The sequence below is a fragment of the Podarcis tiliguerta genome, assembly GCF_965153285.1.
Source record: "Podarcis tiliguerta genome assembly, chromosome: 1".
NCBI lineage: Eukaryota > Metazoa > Chordata > Lepidosauria > Squamata > Lacertidae > Podarcis > Podarcis tiliguerta.
Genome location: NC_139534.1, coordinates 45,252,254 through 45,272,937, shown reverse-complemented (window position 1 = coordinate 45,272,937; position 20,684 = coordinate 45,252,254). Strand labels below are relative to the sequence as shown.

General features: G+C 41.6%; 1 protein-coding gene across 2 annotated transcripts; it reads right to left on the bottom strand.

Moving 5' to 3' along the window:
- CCDC14 (coiled-coil domain containing 14) lies at positions 1 to 15,998 on the bottom strand. 2 transcript variants are annotated; one of them, XM_083407465.1, is made up of 13 exons: positions 15,839 to 15,998; positions 14,817 to 14,872; positions 14,057 to 14,132; positions 12,484 to 12,556; positions 12,254 to 12,394; positions 11,463 to 11,705; positions 11,267 to 11,364; positions 9,012 to 9,585; positions 7,007 to 7,148; positions 5,802 to 5,881; positions 4,335 to 4,550; positions 4,122 to 4,254; positions 1 to 1,237 (listed from the first exon to the last, which is right to left on the bottom strand). In XM_083407465.1, exons 1-13 carry the CDS (start codon positions 15,866 to 15,868, stop codon positions 265 to 267), a joined length of 2,835 nt encoding a protein of 944 aa, XP_083263591.1. In that variant the 5' UTR covers positions 15,869 to 15,998; the 3' UTR covers positions 1 to 264. The 2 variants fall into 2 exon arrangements, with proteins under 2 accessions (XP_083263591.1, XP_083263592.1); XM_083407466.1 differs by having other exon boundaries at positions 4,122 to 4,251.
- Positions 15,999 to 20,684: the final 4,686 nt, after the last annotated feature.

The window sequence follows — 20,684 nt, the reverse complement described above, 5'->3', positions numbered from 1 at the left end:
TAGGTTCAATCAATTTATTAACAAATAATTTATTAGAAAACTTACATTTATTTACATTCTAAAATTAAAATTTACAGGAATATTTCAGATTTAATCTCCATTTATGTAATGAATAATTTTTTGCCACTAAAACAGCTCTTCATCTTGTCAGTAAAAAAAAAAAAGTGTTACAGCAACAATTCAAAAGTTATACAAATACAAACATGCTATAAAATAACCAGATTTCAATGAAAGAATTTCTCTAGCTTCTTCTGAAATAGCGCATTACGGACTTGCTGTTTTTTTCAAACTATTCTGCAAAGTCTTTTGCAGTCTAGCTATGTTGGCATCCAAGGCTGCTAGACCATTTTTGAAGTCTTCTTCATCTCTAGAAGTGAATGTTGAAAAGGAAGATATAGTCCATTCAGATTTTCCAGACATCCAGTCAAAAGTTGAGAAACTGGAGTCAGGAACAGAAATACCAGGGCCTTTTTTCTGTGTGTTTCCTTTCTGATGTGGAATAGAAGCATAAAAGAATTTATCAGGCTGAAGTCCATCTGGATCGTCCGAAATCACTTTAGCAGCTTCATTTGTTATTTCTTTTGGCTGCATTTGGCATCTGTCTCCCTCCAACTTTGCTGTCTTCCCCTTACTTTCAGACTTATTTTCCGCAGTCTTTTTGGGACTAAAGCTACCATACAATTTATCAACGGCCTTTGCATTGTTGCCCGGCATCCCAAACCTAATTGGCTGCTTGGTATTGGCCAGCCCAAAGTTACAGTCCCGTTTGGGGGGAACTTGACACTGTGTATCTGTCCTTTCAGCTGCTGCAGCTGGTTTCTGAGATGGACTGCTACTCAATGGAATGTAAATAGTCTCATCCGGCCCATGCCCTTCGACCAAAGTACTTGAATTGCTGGCTGCTTCAACTTCAGGCTTTAGGAAGGCAAAGCTTTTTGGAGCCACTATTTCCCCTGCAATAGGGCTGTTTTGAGGAGGGTCTTCAGTTGCCCTCATGTCATATCCTTCACCTGGTACCTTCATCTTACTTTTTGGTAAGATGGGCTCTGCCAGAATAGGACTGGTTTCTAACTTTTTAAGGTAGCTCATTACAGAATCACTTAGAGGGTATGCGTCGGCCTGCAGCTGTTTTTCATGAATTTCCAAGAGTGCTTTTGACAGACTGCTTTCTTGTTTTGGTTTGGCAGTGTCCACAGTGAGGTCCGAGAGAAGTTTGGACATACTGCCCTGCAGAGCCCTGTTGAGAACAATTCAGTAGTTTAATTTTAATTAGGACAAGGAATATGACAAAATCCAAGATCCTGAATTTGTCTCTAGCAGTTAGGCTCTGGTTGTAGTTTTATACCCACTTACCTGTGGGTATAGACATAGTATACTGCACCTCTTTCAGCATACAGTCCACCTTGAGACAATACAGAAGTTAGTAATACTGTTTAGTCATACCTATACTGAGCTTTTAAGTAAAACTTAAAAACTGTGAATGCAGGTTGGGCTTTTTTGGTGGCCTGTCTTAAGTTTATCTTCCAAACGACCATTGTATTGAAGTAGAACATTATCTATTAGTTTTGTAAAGAGGCAAACACATTTAAACTTTCATTGAAAATAAAAGAAAAAGAAAACTGAACGTGTGTGTGTACGTAAATGTCATAACCGTGTGGGATACCAAGTGAGGATGCCAAGTGAGACAGGCTATAAGTGAAGGGGGGTCTCTAGAAATGGGGCCATGTAAATACAACCGTACACCCAGTTGTCACTGCCTTCCAACAAGTCACATGGGCCAAAACCAAGTTGGCTACAGTTACAAACACTGCTAGGAGGAAAAGCGCTGCCTCTTCCCCCAAAACTAGTGATCAATGGTTGGCTTGTCTCCCTAACATGCCCTGGTATATGTGTTGTTGTTGATGATGATGATGATGATGATGATATTAATACAGTGGTACCTCAAGTTACAGGTGCTTCAGGTTACAGACTCCACTAACCCAGAAATAGTACCTCGGGTTAAGAACTTTGCTTCAGGGTGAAAACAGAAATTGCAAGGTGGCAGCACAGCGGCAGTGGGAGGCCCCATTAGCTAAAGTGGTGCTTCAGGTTAAGAACAGTTTCAGGATAAGAACAGACCTCCAGAACGAATTAAGTTCTTAACCCAAGGTACCACTGTAATAATAATAATAATTTAATTGTGTTGTGTTCTAATGTTACCAATGTCCTGATATTTCATGTTATAGTGATATAGAAATATTTTTATAAATAAAAGCCAAACGGCCACCATTCAGCCTTAAAGGAAGAACTAATGCTGCAATCTGAAGTCTTTACTAAGAGACACGCTTCCCATTACCCATTGCAATGGGTGTCTGGGGAAGAGCGAGAGAACCCCTCCCTTTGCCCATTGTTATGAATGGAATGCTTGCAACTTGAAGAAATAAATAGATTAAATGCTGCGTCACTCTCTCCTGGAACATTCAAGGAAAATTCCAAAAACATTAAAAACTGAACTGAAAAGTGCTGCCCATGAAGCTGTTGTGGCTGCACCCACGGTTCTTTTTAAAAATAAAATGGTCTGAGGATTAGCTGTTTGTGGGGTGGAGGAGTCTTGGCACGTGTTCTGCTCCCCACTGTCCTGAATAGCTGAAGGGGTAAAAATTCAAGCTTTTCAAATAGTCTCAATAGTTTAGTTCCAACCTATTAAACAGGAGACAAAAGTATGCACACAGGTTGCAGAAACAACCCCCATCTAGTTTGAGCTACAGTCTGAAAAATCTACCTGTTATGTGTGGTAATGATGCCCAACTGGATTAGGTGAACCAACAAGAGAAAACAAGAGCTAAAAACCAGAATGTGACAACTTTTATTCACACTGGTGAATAAATTGTAAAGGGTCATTTTTTTCCCTTTCTAGCAAGACAGGCTTCAACTTAGTCCATGAATCTCTGACACCATCTGGTGGCTAAGTACTACACCCACAGTGCAAGACTTGACTAAATATATGTGACAGAACTATCAGTTAAACTTCAACAAAGTGTCTTGTGCTAGACTACCTGCTCCAGAAGCAGTTGTTTTTATTATTTAAATTTGTATACTGCCCTATACCCATAGGTCTCAGGGCAGTTCACAGGATAAATTATGCCCTCTTCAAACAATATTCTATTAAACAAGTAGCTCAAGTGAAATAAGGAGAGACCGAACAGCTGGAGGTAAATAAATAGACTTAGCTAAGCAGATTTGTTTCTCTTTGTCTGTTTCTACACAATTTCTTTTCATACTTAATGTACCATCTCAAAAGAAGTCTTAAGTAAATTGGATTCTTGATAGAAAGCGAGATTATTCAAACCCATTAACTGTAGAAAAACAAAGGACAAGATATCTTTATTTTCTGAACTTCTGTACATCCTTTGGACTCTCCCTCTGGGTGGCATTCTATAGTAAATGAATCAAGTCCCAAGAAGACTGAGCACGACCACCTCAATGTCAGCCGTAAGCCAATCAAGTTTCAGGAGCTAGTGTAGCACACTCAAGTTCAGCTAACTGTCAGGATTACTTGCATTATACAGTTTTCAAAGAGTAACTAATTATTGAAACAAAGTCACAAGAGCAATACATTCTTCCCTAATAAAGTGACAGAAATGGGTTTCTACTATATTATTTTGCCAATTTATATAGTTAATGAATACTAGTTGTAATATTAGTTTCCAGTGAAACTAGTGCTTGACCCAAACATTTAAAATAAAAAGCTGAATATTGTTCCTTTGCCATGATAAACATATGGCATGCTCCCCCTCCCAAATCTGAAGTTTGAAAATCCTACCTGCAAAATCTTTGGAGAGTGTTCAATTTGGCTATTATTTTCAGAGATATTGGTGCTTTTAAACGGAAAAGAATCCACCATTTTCCAATATGGCGACTTCTCCCAGTCTTCTATAAGTTTATCATAGCTTTCAGATCAACATACATGCAGTTTTCAGCTTTTCATTCTAAATGTGTTGGGCCAAAAATTTTGCTAACTGCATAGGACTAAAGTTAAAAGAAGGAAGTTAGAGCAAGGGCAATGTTACTGAACATTAGTTATTTGCACCATTTGATTAAAAGGTGAGATACATATTTAACAAGCAAATTAAGATAGTTACCGAGTCAACTCATGTAATCTATTCACTTCTGCATCTTTCTGACGCAATGTTATGCCTAAAATCTGGTTTTCTTTCTCAGCAACTTCCAACTTGTACTGCAAGCTCTTTGTGCTGTTCAGCATATCGTCTGCTTCTGAAACACATTGAAGAAGTGTAAATTGTAATTTTTACATTAAACAAATATGAACCCAGAAAGTGCCTCAGTGTACACACCAATTTTGAGCTTTGTTGAGAAAATATCATATTGCTGTTGCTTTTCATGAAGCTCTTGGTCCCTCTCGTGAATTATTCTGGTCAGCCTTCTATTTTCCTCTTTTTGGCTTTCTAACATTTTAATGATCTCTTCATTTTTATTCCGCAGCACCTCATTGCTTTTCATATATTCATTCAACTGACTCTGCAATGTGATATTCAAAGACTGGAGCGAGACTATGGGAAGAAGCATATAGTTGTTTTAAAAGACAAGTTCAACTCCAACAAATATTTATAACTACTAAAATATAAATAGGTGGCATGCCCTTGTAATCTCTAGGATTTTTAACAGCAATATATTTTGCCCGAGGCTTCCTTTGGAGACTGTCTAGAAATTTTAATCAGTAGAGAATGTTGCAACACGTCCTTAGATGAATATATATGAACTGTTCTGCTGTAGCTGTAATGAGTTTTTATTATTTCCTTCTAGGCCAAACTGAAGATGTCTTACTTACTGGTTGGAGCTGTCTTAGGATGTAGCAGCTGCAATCATGAAGATACAGCCAACTTGCTGCCTGCACTAACTGGTTCACCTACTTTTCTCCACACAATAATGTACATGGTAGAAATTCATAGTATGACCCAACTATACAGACTTTAATATTCAAACTGTAAGAGAAACCATGCATGTAACCACTTCCACAATCAAGTCAATAAGCCATTCATGAATAAAGTTGTACGATACAATGGCACTGTTTCATGTGAAACAGTATGAGAGGTAATGAGACAGTGGTAATGTTTTGATTAGCATCTCACATCTTAATAAGCCAAAATGTGAATCAATCTTCTGCTCACACATGCAGCTAATTCGCAAGAGCACGTGAACGTGCTAGGAAATCTTCAGCTAACTAGTTTCTGCTTTCATATGTACTGCAAATCTATTATTAACATATTTAGAAAATGTATTTAGCACTGGATACAACACATTATAAAAAATCATTGGCATAAAACAAACCATGGAATAACAGAGTGACATAGGTCTGAATAATGGCTAGGAGAAGCAGCAGCATAACTGAAAACCTTTAGAGCCAGAAATCAGCCGCAGTTTAGTAGACATGAATGAAAAAACATAGCTAATAGTTAATTGTGAATGTGCCAATCATGCACACTTTGCTCTTACTAGTGGGCAGGAGAAAGAAAGCACGATCCTTCATTTGTTATTGGAGCAAAACAAACCTCTATTTCCAGTTTGGACACATTTAGGCCAGGGAAAGCAGGTATAATTTGTGGTAAACCATTAACTATGGCTTCCTATTACATGAAGGGCTTTATATAAAGTAAATATATTCAAGTACTTCACTAGATGAAAACAGCATTGCTTCCAGAACTGTTAGAAGTGTGAGTAACCAGCAGAGACTGTGAATACACCTCAAATTCTGTTTTAAGTGCTTTTAAAATACATTCAAATCTTTACACTTTGTTACTTACATTCATAGTTGCTATCCAGATTGCATTCTTTTTCTGCTCTCCCTTGGTTCTTCAGCTGTTGATTCAATATTCTTAGTCGTCTTCATTTGAATTGGGGGGTGGGAAAGTTTGCATTTAACAACTATTTTCTATGGCAATGGTTTTGATAAAAAGTAAGGGGACAAGACTATCTCCCTCAGCTTTTAAGTTAACTTTATCCATTCTGATAACCCTTAATTCTCTGCTAGATACTCTTCTGATTGGTACAATTGCACCACAGCTTTAAAACAATGCCAATACACAAAAAGCACAATCCAAGAATGTTCCCACAGCAGCTTGCGTATTATACAGTTGAACCCCAACTGCAACCGAGATGAGCTTCCAATCAGCTGAGGTTACCAGTGCTGATCTGATAAAGTCAGCAGAGAGGTTTGCTGCGGCTGAACCACAGTCCTATCAACCTGTACAGTGGTACCTCGGGTTACATATGCTTCAGGTTACATACGCTTCAGGTTACAGACTCCGCTAACCCAGAAATAGTGCTTCAGGTTAAGAACTTTGCTTCAGAATGAGAACAGAAATTGTGCTCTGGCAGCAGCAGGAGGCCCCATTAGCTAAAGTGGTGCTTCAGGTTAAGAACAGTTTCAGGTTATGTACGGACCTCCGGAACGAATTAAGTACTTAACCTGAGGTACCACTGTATACACAAACTGATCACAGTTGTTATCACCAGCATTACCAACTGTTATTATACACGATAACGGAACTATTTTATTCCATTACATGGATAACCATTATGTGGCAGTGAACTGCCTTTTGCAGTTCCCCCGGCAGACCCCTCTTCTTCCACAATGAACTCTACAAGAAAGTGAAAATTGGGTGGAGAACAAGGCTTGCGCCAACTTTTATATCAAGATAGTCTGCTGATGTTTCAACTCCCAAATGCATCTTACTCATTTTAGTTGAACATTGATAAACAAGTTTTAGATTGTTTCGCAAAAATGTTTCAACATGTTAATTTATTATACAGTATTTCTAATTTCTGGATAACAGTCTTAATTAATATGTATACATAATCTATGCATCTATTCCTTTAAAAAAGGACAGAATTGTAATCCTGCTGTAAAATGCTTTTGTTTTAAATGCACATTCACCCTTTCATTAACTGTTCTAAACTGAGATCTGGTGAATTACCATTGCTGATCTTCCATACATGTATTACTGACCTGCGCAATTGGGCATTTTCACTTCTGAGAGGCTGAACAGCAAGTGCTATTTCAGCCTGTACATTTGCATTTCCAACAACTGCAGGCAAGAGTGATACTGTGTCTTCCACTTCACCTAGCAACCTCAAAATTTCTGAATCATCTATAATGGGGAAAGGAAGAATCTGTTGAGTAATCAAATGCACTTCTCAAAACATGTTGTGGAAGAATAAAAATTCACAATCCTAAGAAAGATACCAAGTACTTTTACATCAGCTATATGCTACAATAGATTTAAGACAGAGCTCTGTCTTCAATATGTCCCTTTCCAAAGGAAGAGAACAAATTTCATTAAGGTTTTTGCAGTGCATGTTGCTAAAAGAAAAAACCAGCACTTTACCCTGAGAATCATGAGAACCCTTGTGTATATATACCAACCTTATTGTTCCAGGTGTAATGTTGGCAACATGATCCTAAACACATCTGCTTACAGCTAATTATTCCAGAAGCTTCATTGACTTCCATATAAGCTTGCTTGCTTACTTACCTGATGCCCAGGATGAACAGTACTTGCCAGCTCACAAAGCGGAAATAAGAAGAATTCCACCATGGGTGTTTCCCCATCTAATAAGACTTACATTAATATGGGAATCCTCAAGAAACATTTTATAACCTATTCATATTAGGTAGGGCAAGGCAGATAGTTATATTTGCTTTCTATACTCATCAGATTATTTTTTAAAAAAAGATGTCTCACATTCAGCTCCACTACCTATCAAACTCCATTGGAAGCTTTTATGCTGTACTTACGGGACCGCCTCTCCTGGTATGTCCCACAGAAGAACTTACGGTCTGCAAATAAAAATATCCTGAAGATCCCAGGCCACAGAGAGGTTAGGCTGGCCTCAACTAGAGCCAGGGCCTTCTCAGCCGCAGCTCCAATCTGGTGGAACGCTCTGTCACAAGAGACTAGGGCCCTGCGGGACCTGACATCTTTCTGCAGGGCCTGTAAGACAGAGCTGTTCCACCAGGCCTTTGGTCAGGGCGCAGTCTGACCCCCTCCTCTGGCAATCTGCACAGAATCTTGCTTAATGGTTGCCATCAATTTGATTTTAATTAATTTTTATAATGAAAGGTTTTTAGAATGTTGGATTATTTTGATTGTTGTTAGCCGCCCTGAGCCCAGCTTTGGCTGGGGAGGGCGGGGTATAAATAAAATTAATTATTAATTATTATTATTATTATTATTACTGATCTGGAACATGATTCCTTATTCAAGAAAGTATCCCAAAATATTTTAATAAGAATAGCAATGAGTTGTAAATCACTACTTTTCAATACATGAAGCAGATCTGATTGGGAAATTAAGGGGGAAGAGATTTGATTATTATTTTTTACATTTGACTTCAGATTTCTTACAAAACAAAAAGCACCACTCAGCCATATTGAGAATGTGAACACTCTCCCTTGTGCAGAAAGGAGTCTCTGTGCTTTATTGCCTACTAAATGTAAAGGGACCCCTGACCGTTAGGTCCAGTTGCAGATGACTCTGGGGTTGAGGCGCTCATCTCACTTTACTGGCCGAGGGAGCCGGCGTACAGCTTCCGGGTCATGTGGCCAGCATGAATAAGCTGCTACTGGCGAACCAGAGCAGCACATGGAAACGCTGTTTACCTTCCTGCCAGAGTGGTACCTATTTATCTACTTGCACTTTTGTGCTTTCAAACTGCTAGGTTGGCAGGAGCAGGGACCGAGCAACGGGAGCTCACCCTGTCGCGGGGATTCGAACCGTGACCTTCTGATTGGCAAGCCCTAGGCTCTGTGGTTTAACCCACAGCGCCACCCGCGTCCCTTTTATTGCCTACTACTAACAGATAAAAGGAACAAAATACTAAAATATGAAACCTTAGTAGAAAGAAAGACAAAATTAGTAGAAACAAATGTGGTTTTGTCATGTTGGTATTCAATTAAGTAAACCTTACAGAAGTATAAATCAATTATAGTGTAAGCAGAAATCTCATATTACCCTGATCAGTGAGCAAGGCCTTAAGTTCTCCCAAAAGATACTTCACGGTTTTCACTTTCTGAGCTGTTTTTTGAAGGCATGTCTTTTTAGGTTTTAAAATGTCCTTGTCAAAGCTCGTCTGACAGCTTGTATCTCTCACTGGTGCCATATCTACTCCATCCAAGTTTTCCTCTTCACTCAGAGTACCCTCACTATATTCTTCAGCAGTGTCTTCTCTAGAAATCAAGGGCTTGGACTGAATTGAGTCAACATCCTGGTACTTTCCATCAACCTTCCCATTCTCCTTTTCATGTGCTTGCAACAGAGCCAGATGTGCTTGAATACATCTTATTAGGTCTGCCTCTTTAATCTGCTGTTCGTGGTTTCCTTGATCTGGCACAGTTTCTCTGGTACTAGGTGGAGCAAGTACTGTGTGTGGCGTAGGATTGTTTGGAGCAGACTGGATTATGTGGGGCAGGGCAGAACATGAAGCAACAGTCGGCCCTTGGGCACCAGAAGTGGAGCCACTGGGGCCTTCTGGCAAGAGAAGTCCCATCTGTGATGAACACTGAGTGCAGCTCTCAATGACAGCACCCTATAAAAAGAGCATATGAATAATTTATTCTACACTGAAATATTAATACTGCACACTTAGTTATGAGTAGGTTGCAATAAAAAATAGTGTTTAGATGTGTAGCCTTCTACTATAAAGGTAAATATTATGTTAGGTACCGTATTTTTCGCTCTATAAGACGCACCTGACCATAAGATGCACTTAGTTTTAGAGGAGGAAAACAAGAAAAAAATATTCTGAATCTGCACAGCGCCTCTTCAGCAAAGCGGGAGGAGAAACGGAAGGGGCTCCGTTTCTCCTCCTGCTTCGCTGAAGGGGCGCTGCGGAGCTCTCCCTCTCTGCGCAGCGCCTCTCCAGCAAAGCAAAGTCAGAACAACAAGAGGGATCGCTGCGCAGCGATCCCTCTTGCTGTTCTGGGATAGCCGCACCAAGCCTCTTCAGGGCAGGGGGAGTATTCCTCCTGTTGCTCAGAAGAGGCTTCGCGCAGCTATCCCAGAAGTCAGAACAGCAAGAAGGATCGCTGCGCAGCGATCCCTCTTGCTGTTCTGGCTTCAGCGATAGCTGGGCAGCCTGCATTCACTCCATAAGATGCACACACATTTCCCCTTATTTTTTAGGAGGGAAAAAGTGCGTCTTATAGAGCGAAAAATATGGTAAGTATTATATTTTCTATGACACCATGCAGGATCTCTTTCCCCACTTCTTAAGCATACTTTCAAAGGCACAGCAGTTGATACACCCTGTCCTAAAGGCTTATTTAACAATAAGCTATTATGCCATTTGATTGCTATCCAACACACAAAGAGAGACAAAGAGAAACTGCCTATATTAGTTGAACCTGATGGGGTAATCTATGGCAGGTGTTTCAAAATATATGCAGAATTAAAGGTTGCTTCAGTACTGGTGTTCTTCGAAACAGCTTCACTTTGAAGCAGGTGAAGTTGGATTTGTTTTAACAATTTTTTCTTTCTTTTCCCCTTCCATCTCGCAGAATTAATTTGTTGCAGTTGTGCTGTATTGTGCTCGCCCAATGTAGTGAGGAAGAATTTAAAAGAATGGGTGACAAGCAAATTCTACTCATACAGCTGACACCTTCCAGCATTTAGACATATTGGAAAACAGGAAACTGATTCAGGACTAAGCATAAAGGCGTTCGTAACAGTTTATTATTGTTCATTTGTAACAGTATTTATATAATGCCTACTACGGTCAGCCTCAAGACGGTGTACAAGGTGATAAAATATAGCAATAAATCACAGTAAAATATTTAAAAATGCAGCTGATAATCCAAAGGGCACTATTAATTCTCAACATTAAATGCCAGAAAAGGCTTAAGCAAACAGGTATGTTTTTAAGAAGTGTCATGTGATGGGAAAAATAGAGTGTTTTCCTGAATCTGATCTGCTGGACTTTGGCACAAGCTGCTGACCTTAAAATAGAGTCTTACATTCCTGTTGTCCCCTCCATCCTCTTACGTCGTCAAATACCCAAGGGGAAATTGAAATTATTTCATGGTTCCTCCTCTTTGGCAACCAGAAATAAATAAAATGAAAAGAATGACTAGTAATCTACATCTACACCAACACTTGTTAAATTGCATTAGACTTTTAAGGGAACTTTTAAGGAAGGCAAAACAGTAGAAATCTATCAATAGTATGCACAGAACAAAACATGGCAATCCAAAATTTAAGAGAGTACTTACAGGCTGAACAAACGAAGGATTAGCTGCATATTGTGGGGACAGAGCTGGTGTAGAGGTAGGCAAACGGGAGTTGAATGCTGTTACAGGCTGATATGTTGCTATCGATTGAGGTATAAAGAACAAAATTGTCAATGTTAAGATTAAATATATCCATCCCACAACGTCTGTCAGATCAAATCATGCCATTCCCACTCACTGTGTTCAGGAATGATGGAACATGGAACTTCAGGAATGCCACTGGATTTTTGCAGCGGTTGGGTGTTTAGCAGAGACATCTGGGTTTGCACATGCTCACATAGTTTCTGATGCATCACAGGAGAGTGCTGAGTGCAAGGTATATGAATTGGTTGAAGAGGAGCAGGTTGCCCTGTGCTTACAGGAGTTGTTTCTTTTTCAACAACTGCAGCATTCACTGATGCTGGCTTATTTGGCATAGGCGCTACGAAAAGCAAAAAGGATAACCTTTAACTCTGTTAAGTTATATTCTAAAACAACAAAGATGTAGCAGTAACCTTTTGAGTTTTGGAATTCTGCTCCTGAAGCATTGCCGTGTCTTGATTATGTTTTATGTTACATTATGTAAGATAAAAGTAAAAATATGTAAGTTATATTCTTAAGCATTCCTCAAAGTCTTAACTATTTTCTAATAGTTCAAGAATATTCTTTGTACAGTCACATGAGCATTGTTCACAGACTCATGGTGGCCTGTACTTGACCAAAGACTGTACAGTGAAACACGTAATTTAGTCCTATTGATGAATACAACAAAAAACTTAGACCTCCATGAAGCAAATTTGATCTACTAGTGCAGGTGAAATCTACTGAACATTTATGGTACAGTAAGGCTATTTTAAAAAAATCAGATCTTTTTAAGAGTAATGTATAAATTGTGTTTTATCATTTTCTTACAGATATTCTGTAACAAAACACTGAATGGATATAATAAAATAATTAACTTGAAAATAAAGTTGAAGAAAAACATCTTACCCATTCCTTTACGCACATTTGCAGAAATACTTTTTTTCTTTTGACCCCTCTTCTTTGAACCATTGACTTTACTGAGTAAAGGTCTTGAAGCTGTTCTGACAAAAGCTGCTTTTCCTGCCTTTTGACAGAGGTTCTGCATCCCTAGCATCATTTGAAATAATATCATTTAGCAACAAAGTAAGCTACTCGCAGAATGAAAACTGAATTCAAGTAGTTAAAAAGAATACTACCTTCAGATTCATTTTGCAAAATGTCCTTTAGTAAAGACGCACAGCGATCCAGGCCATGATGAATGGTTGCAACCTGTAGAAAGGATATGAAAGAGAATGCAAACAGTTTTCATTCACAGAAAATGGCTCATTATTAAACCTTCCTTATTCTGTGAGCTAGTAAATGTTCCAAAGTGTATGTTGGAAACTGCAAGCAGTACTGAATGCTGCTGCTAGGATGCCTATGAGCGCTAGGCATTGTATGATTTGCCCTGGCTGCTGGTTTGTTTCCAGGCTCAATTCAAGATACTCATTACAACCCTTGCTGGCTTGGGACCTGCATATCTTAACAGCAGGGGTGGGTAACCTTGGGCCTGCAGGCTAATCTTGACCTATGAGGTCCTTTCCCTCCAATCATGTCTACCTGCCTGTCAGCTGCCATAACTGGGTTAAATCCTGCAGTGACTGCATGTGATTGTTCCCAGCAAGGCACAGGCCTATGTAGCAAATGAGTTAAATATTGATCAAGTCAAGTGATCAAGCATTTCTGTTTAAGCTAGGGCTGGGCAATATTAGGTTTTCAACATCGTGGTGTATTGCCAGCCAAACACCACAGTTGGGCGATCTACCGCGATGTTGAAAAACAAGATGCGTTGGCCTCTGCCTGCGAGACACCGGGTGAAACTGCCCCAGCTCTCACCTCCAGAGCTGAGGCGATTTCACCAAGGCTTGCAGGCTGGCACAATGCAGCTTGTTCAGGCAGCTCAGTTGGGGGGAGGGAACATTTCCCCTCTCCAGCAGAGTCATCCCCAGTGCTTTTGCTGCTCACACGCGAGCAGCAGGAGTATTGGGGCTCCTTTAATTGCTAGACTGAGGCAAGGGCAGGTACATGCTCCTCAGGTGAGCAGTTTAAAGATTCAGAGGGAGGAACAGGCTATATAAGCGCCTCGCCGATATAGCTTGTTTCTCCCTCTGCATCGCATGAAGGCAGTGGGATGGTGGTTTCACTAAGCTATGTATTGCTGGTGAAATCGCTGCTACTCCCGAGTCCCTCTGCTAGCAGTGCCCGCTGGAGGAAGAAACATTTCACTCCCTCCAGCGCACGCTGCTACCACAGGGATTCAGGAGCGGTGGCGGTTTCAACAGTGATATACCGCTTAATGAAACCAACATCACGGTCTGCTCTTCATACTGGTTCTGGGCAATATATTGATATATCGCCCAGGCCTAGTTTGAGCCTACAAAACCAGAGACTCAAGCTGTCTGAAAGTCCTTTGCAAACAGGAAAATGGATTTTAAATAGTACTACACTTTGAAATCCCAACAATCGGGGCTTCAAAGCGCAACATGAGCTGACATCACAATGGCATTAAGTGATTAACAGATGGGCAGCCATCCATCCAGAAAAGGTTCCTTACTTCTGCTTAAAAGATTACCCTCTTCCGCATAACTTTCTGACAAGACCCTGTTCTCCAGATTAATTGAAAATGTGAAACATGATGACAGTAACCAGGGCTAGTGGCTTTTCGTAGCAATATTTAATATGCACAAATAAAAAACTTTGCTCAGATTTTGCATGATAGTCTGTCATTACCTGATCTTCAGAATCTGTGGAATACAGGGAGTAGCCAAAATCAGCATCAGGACATGCCACTTTTCTTAAAGCATTCCTGAAACACAGAAATGCTGTGTTAACTCTCTCTCTAGCAAACATACAAAACAACAGTTGGAAACATTTTGGACTTTGATATCTAGGAAAGGAGAAATGCTAAAACACAGTATCAGAAATTCTAAAACCAACTTAAGGTGCTTTTTTGACATAGTTTGAAGGCATTATATGTAATATTTGATAAGGAATTTAAGACGATTCTATACTCTTCATTTCTAAAGATAAGCATTGGTTCCAACCAGCCAGTCTGCAGGACCTGGCATTTTGCCAGCAAAAAGCACAGCATGTGGTGCTGTGGGTTAAACCACAGAGCCTAGGGCTTGCTGATCAGAAGGTCAGTGGTTCGAATCCCCGTGACAGGGTGAGCTCCCGTTGCTCGGTCCCTGCTCCTGCCAACCTAGCAGTTCAAAAGCACATCAAAGTGCAAGTAGATAAATAGGTACCGGTCTGGTGGGAAGGTAAACGGCGTTTCCGTGCGCTGCTCTGGTTCGTCAGAAGCAGCTTAGTCATGCTGGCCACATGACCCGGAAGCTGTCTGCGGACAAACGCCGGCTCCCTCTGCCTATAGAGCGAGATGAGCACCGCAACCCCAGAGTCGTCCATGACTGGACCTAATGGTCAGGGGTCCCTTTACCCTTTACTGCTCAAACCTGAACAAATATAGAAGATATGAGGATATTCTTACTGTTTTCCTCTGCTTGCTAGTTTAGCTGATCCTGTCAACCTTCCTGATGACAGTACCTGTTGGTTGCACAAACAAACACTCAATATTTGGTATTAGTTTTCCAGAATAAGTGTAACAGAACACACACTTCAGGTTTACAAAAGAGAGAGAGTGAGACACTACATCTTCTACAGGAAACCCAGCATGCAAGTGATGTTTTATTTCAAAAATGCTTATGAGAGCATAGAACTGATAACAGAAAAAATTCATTCTACTTCAAGAGTGAAAAGTGATATACAGTAGTGTAGCGTGTCTGACCAATACTTTGTATGTAAGCCAATTAAGAGTCTTTTTTAAGAATAAATGACCATTAGGAGCATCTAGGCCTTTGTGAATTGATTCCAATCAATCAGCTAAACCATATTTGCAAGCATCAAGAACAGAATACTTCACATTTTGAAATTCAGATTCCCTGCACAAGCATGACTATTAACTGGCCATTTCAACAAGGAAAACACTGGCATCCAACTAAGAACCTTTATAACCACAACCATTTGGTAATGTGTTCTATAATTATTAAAAATAAATAAAACCACTGCAAACCAGGAGAGGTTATGCTTAAGTAGTTAAACTCATACTATTTATGTACAATCTGGTATTTCAGAAACAATCACACTTCACACCATCACATTTTGCGTGTGTGCTCCAGGAGCAAGAGCAATAGGGATCAGCTTAAAGATCTTCTGCTTTTACGAATTCTAGAAGGGTGGGCTTGTTACTTACTCTGTTGGTAAAAGTAGCAGAGCCCCGCGGCACCTTAAGAACTAAATAAGACGCATCAATAACAGAGGCGTTCGCGGATCCCGCTCCACTTCCATCATCAGGTGCATGAACTGCAGCCTTGAGTCGGTAAGCATACAGGCATCATGCATGGTTATGGGGAATGCAGAGCCCTGAGGTTACGAGGGGGAACTCAGGGCGAAGAGCCCGAACTTAATGGCAAGGGAGGGAGCGCTTGCTCCCCCTCTCCCACCCGCATTTACCTTGTGCCTTACGGAGCCCGGCCTCGCCATCTCCTTCCAGCCAAGAGGCTGCCTCTTCCTCCAAGCTGACTGACGGGCCCAACGGTTACTCACGGGGCAGAGCCTGTCTCAAGCCCCGCCCCCTATTTGCTCTCATTGAGGCGGCGGCGGCGGCAGACCGAGCGGGAAAGGAAGAGGTAGGAGGGAAATAAATATGAGCCCGGCGGTCTATTCTATTCTATTGGCTAGAGCCGTTCCTAATTCGGACCAATAGAGGAAGCGGAGCGTGAGAGAGGCGTGGCTTACTTAGCCCGTTTGTCCCTTAACCCGCGGAGGGTGGGACCGGTGTTTACTAGGCGCCCTGCACGCGTTTCTCTGGGAGTAAGAGCCTTTGAACTGAGTGGGAAATCCCCACAGGCCAATTTTTTTTGCTGCTGGGGGAAGGGAAGGGGCCCTTGCGTTTGGCTCCGGAAGCTCATCCTGCGGTCAGTGTGTTAGCCTAAGGCAGAGGTTTTCAACCTTTTTGAGCCCACGGCTCCCTTGACCAGCTGCATTCTTTTTGGGGCACTCCTGTGGGGCTCAGGAGCCCAGTTATGGGTCACCCTTTGCCTGCAGAGCTGGCAGCCTCTCACTCTTTTTCGAACACCCTTCCTTGTGGAGTCTTCCCTCAGCCTCCTCTTCTCCCCTCTTCTTGTGAGTCCTCTGGGCAACTGCTGCTGCTGCCGCCACCCCTGGTCCCCGAGCTGCGTCCCCTGCCCACAGGGGCCTGGGAAGCACCCACTGGCCAGCCCAGAGGCACCCTTCGCCTGGGGAACTTGTAGCCAAGGCTGCTGCAACAAACAGCTGTGCAAGCCGTGGGGAGGCAGAGGTGCAAGAAGGCATCAGAGAAGGGAGGGAAAGAAAAAGGGGCAGAGGCCAGTGTTGCCTGTGGCACTCCCACCATCATTCAAGGTGCCACGGCACACTGGTTAAAAACCACTGGCCTAAGAAGATACCCAATCAGCCTTGTGGTTCTTTTATAAAATAAATCACCTTCTGTGGTGCCACAGCATTTGTTTCAACATACAATGCTGCTTCTTATGACAGCCTACAGGTACTGGTTATTTTTCCAACAATTCAACGCAGTCAGCTTTGTTATTGGGCAGCATATACATATTGTTAATTTAAAAAACCCACTTACCATCAACCTACTTTTGTGGGAGTTATTGATTTGTTCTTGTTTTGATTATGTATTTTGTCTTATCATTTTGTTGTGAACTGCCCTGTGATCTTTGGATGAAGGTAATAATAATAGTGCCAGCATATGAAAGTAAACTTAAAGGTGTCAGACAAATTATTAAGGTATTATTATTTATCCCTTTGGTGTGCCACCTTGCAGAGGGGAAAGAGGCAACAACAAACAAGCTTCCAGGCACCCAACTCCAGCTTAGGATCAGCCCGGGTCCGGGAAGACACTTCAATTGTGTCAGTGGGAGCAGACTGGCAACCCACTCCCTGGCCCCCTACCGAGCCTCAAAGAGGTACAGAGAGATACTGATGTTATTGCTCGCCTCAGGCTGAGAAACACACTCTGTGTCCAGCTCCTCAGCATCCTTCTCCACCTTCGCAGGGGGAGCCTCAGCTCTGCACCCCCAACTTTCGGGCACCCCCCAACAATCATAAACTTCATTCTCATGCTTCCTACCCACTCATACTCTCCACCCACAACATACAATTAAGAGGTAGATTCTTACCACCACCCATCTGAAACCTTTGTGGTGCTTGGTCTCCAATTTCTGTTACCACATTCAAATAGCTGGTGCCAACACAAAGCAAAGCCATAACATGCCTACAACTTCCCCTGAAATGCCTGGGTGAAAATGATGCATTTTCAGTTGTTGACTAAAGGGAGGGAGGGAGGCAGTGATATCTTCCCAAAGAGAGTTCAAGAACTGAGGTGCTGCTTGCTGGATTTCAGTGGGGTTAGCACTCTAGCGTTTAAGTATTCGAGACAGGCAAACTAGCTTTTATTGCTTTTTGTCTTGTACTCTGATTTCCAAATGTATTCTCACACATTAGTTTCCTTTCTTATTTTAACTGGTAATGGGTTCATATTTGTATGCTGCTATTTTTATAATTATGAATTACTCGACCTCTATGAACCTTGTGTGTTTTCTTGGGGTTAAACTTTAGCTCTGAATCCTGCTTGGTCAAACTGCTACTGAATAATGTGCGCTTGTTGCTCAAGAGGCAGTGTTCTGGTTGTTTATCTCTTGCTTTCCTATCTAGCTCTTGCACACTGTTCAGTGTACAGCCCAGGATTCTCCGGGCTCAGGTTGAGTGGACTAACAGAAGTGGTGGCAGCATCTGCTGTGCAGGGCTGGTTTTACCCTAGTCATTTGCCACCTTCTACACCAAAGGGTCTTGAGCGCTGAGAGTCTCTTACAGCTCCTATGTATGTCCATTTTGCCTGTTTGTAGTTGTCAAGTGAGCCAGGGCTAACAGATAAGTATAGTGGTGCTTGAAGGCCCATACCGTGGATCCACACTTCACTGATGTGGAAATGGAAGTGTCCTGTCCTCTGTGCTGAATGCTTCTGAGTAGGAGTTTTTGGCCCAGGAGACATTAAAAAAAAGTTGGTTAACCCTCGAGTGGCTGATGCAGTAGTGGGCATGGCCAAAGTAGGTATGACCAACAGACATTCACACAAACATTCAACACACATACAACACCAACACACATTCAGATAAGTAGTTAGGCAGGCAGATGTACACACATACACATGTTCATACAGTTTCCCCAATGCACGTTCACTCTTCTGTCAACTTCTCATCACTACATTGGGCTGGGAGACATTCCATTCCTCCTAGGCCAGCATGGCAATGGGGAGGAAGAATAGTCCTTCCTCTTCAGTTATCAGAACCTCCCCCTGCCCCCAGCCCATCACTGCAATGGGGAAGAAAGCTTTCCAATTACCTTGCAAAGTTGTCTCTTGTTCCTCTAAGGTGGCATTAGTGCTTAGCAAAGAGGAAGGACTATTCCCTTAGAGTTAACACCTAGGAACAGCGCTGCCCAAGAGGGAGAAGAAATGCCTTTGTAGGATTAGTGGAGGTCAAGAGGAAAATAAACAGCACCCTTTGGCAGAGGGCTGGCTGGCCAGTCACAGGAAGCAGCTTTGTGGGCCTGATGCAGCCCACAGAGTTGCCACCCCTACTCCAGAGCAATGGGATTCCCGTCTTTCTGGCACCGAAATGCAATCAGGGCTAAAACCCTACCACACATTGACCATATTGAGAGACTGTTCACTGTTGCGATCATCTGGTCTAGTACCTGCTCTGATATCAAGCATTTTTGACCCGTTGTCTAAAACCATCCTTGGCTGCTCCCTTCCATCTCCCGCAACTTATTTTGCAGTAGGTGTCGTCTTTTGTTTCCTTAAAAGTAAAACTGCTTCCAGTTGTTTACATTTAGTGGGCTTTAAAAGAGCAATCTTGCTACCAGACATTCAACCTAAGCCCTTCTTACAGCTACCAGTTAGGTGCCTTATCAATCTGTGTGCTCAGGTTCCTGGGCAAATATGGATTTAGAGCACTTCTGCAGCACTGGGTGCCACAGGATGTCACAACTACTGTATGATGTAGTGCCCATGCAGAACAGAAGGCAAGAGGTAGAGGGGTGACAAATTTTGGCCTTGCACCACTGAAATTTGAAAGACCAAAGTCCACCCCTGTCCTGGGTGGAATGAACTTCTGCCATGTGCTTTTTTGTAAGAGTCTTTTAAGCATTCTTTAAAATTTGGTACCCTTATTGTGCAAGCTATGAGTACTTTCTAGGGAAATTTCTAGTTTGAAAGAGGCTTCCAATTAGTGCTGACCACCTACTGATTTTATGGGCTACAGAGATGTAGCTTGCTGAACTCACAGTAACAGTGGGTTGAAGGCCTGGGAGTTGGAATTCATCAGTCCCCCCCCCCCCCCAAAAAAAAGAGGTATGATACTCTCATTATAAAAGTGTTTAAAAGGTGTAAATATGTATAAAAATGCTTAAGGAAGCATTTATTAAGTCTACATTTTACATAGGTAGGAACCCTCTGGCCCTCCATATGTTGCTGGACTGCAACATCCACAGTCTCCGACCTCTAGCTCCACTGGCTGCTGGGGATGATGAAACTGGAATCCAACAACATTTGGAGGACCACACGTTCCCCATTTTCTGGTTTTTTTAAAAAAAGAAATTGAAGAAAATAAAGTGTCTGGATCTTCTATATCCCACACCAGCAGTAATTAGAAAGGCAAACAGATTTCCCCTGCAATTACTAGAGGGTGTAGCAAACAATGGATTGTGCCTCTTTTTTGTATGATATATGTTTTAAAGTAACATATGCTAAATGAATGAATGAATGAATGTACATGCACTTTGAAACTTCCCCCCGTGGTGCATATTTGTTTTGTATTCAAGGAAGCAGCTCTAAATTTCCAGGTCTTCACTGTTCCAAAAAGTTGTTATTTATCACTTCCGAACATTCACAAACACCAGTGTTAAACATCTTTTATAAATCTGCTTATAGAGCCAGAGAGTCAAATATTACAATGTGTCTCTAGAGTCACTCTGTTAGCTGTATTGAGACTTGGGTACCTTATTTCACTTTTTCAACACTCACACTTTTGTCTGCTTGTATCATTTATCAATTATAATTTATCAATCATACCACAGAAAGTGAACCCCAGACTAGTTCATTTGAAATATGAGGGGTGCACTATACCTGAATAAATGCACAACAGTCACTAATGGAAAGCAAACTTGAAGGCCTCCTTTTTGTTCCCAGGGAAATAATGGAAACAATTCTGAAGTTTTCCCCTGCAGACGAAGGCATCTGAAATTCCCTCCA

Coding starts and splice junctions, on each gene's coding strand:
- CCDC14 (XM_083407465.1), bottom strand. CDS start 15,868: ATGGCGAGGCCGGGCTCCGTAAGGCACAAG. Junction 11,706..12,253: donor AAATGTGCGTAAAGGAATGG/GTAAGATGTTTT, acceptor TGCTTTTCGTAG/CGCCTATGCCAAATAAGCCA. Junction 5,882..7,006: donor GAAAATGCCCAATTGCGCAG/GTCAGTAATACA, acceptor ATTCAAATGAAG/ACGACTAAGAATATTGAATC.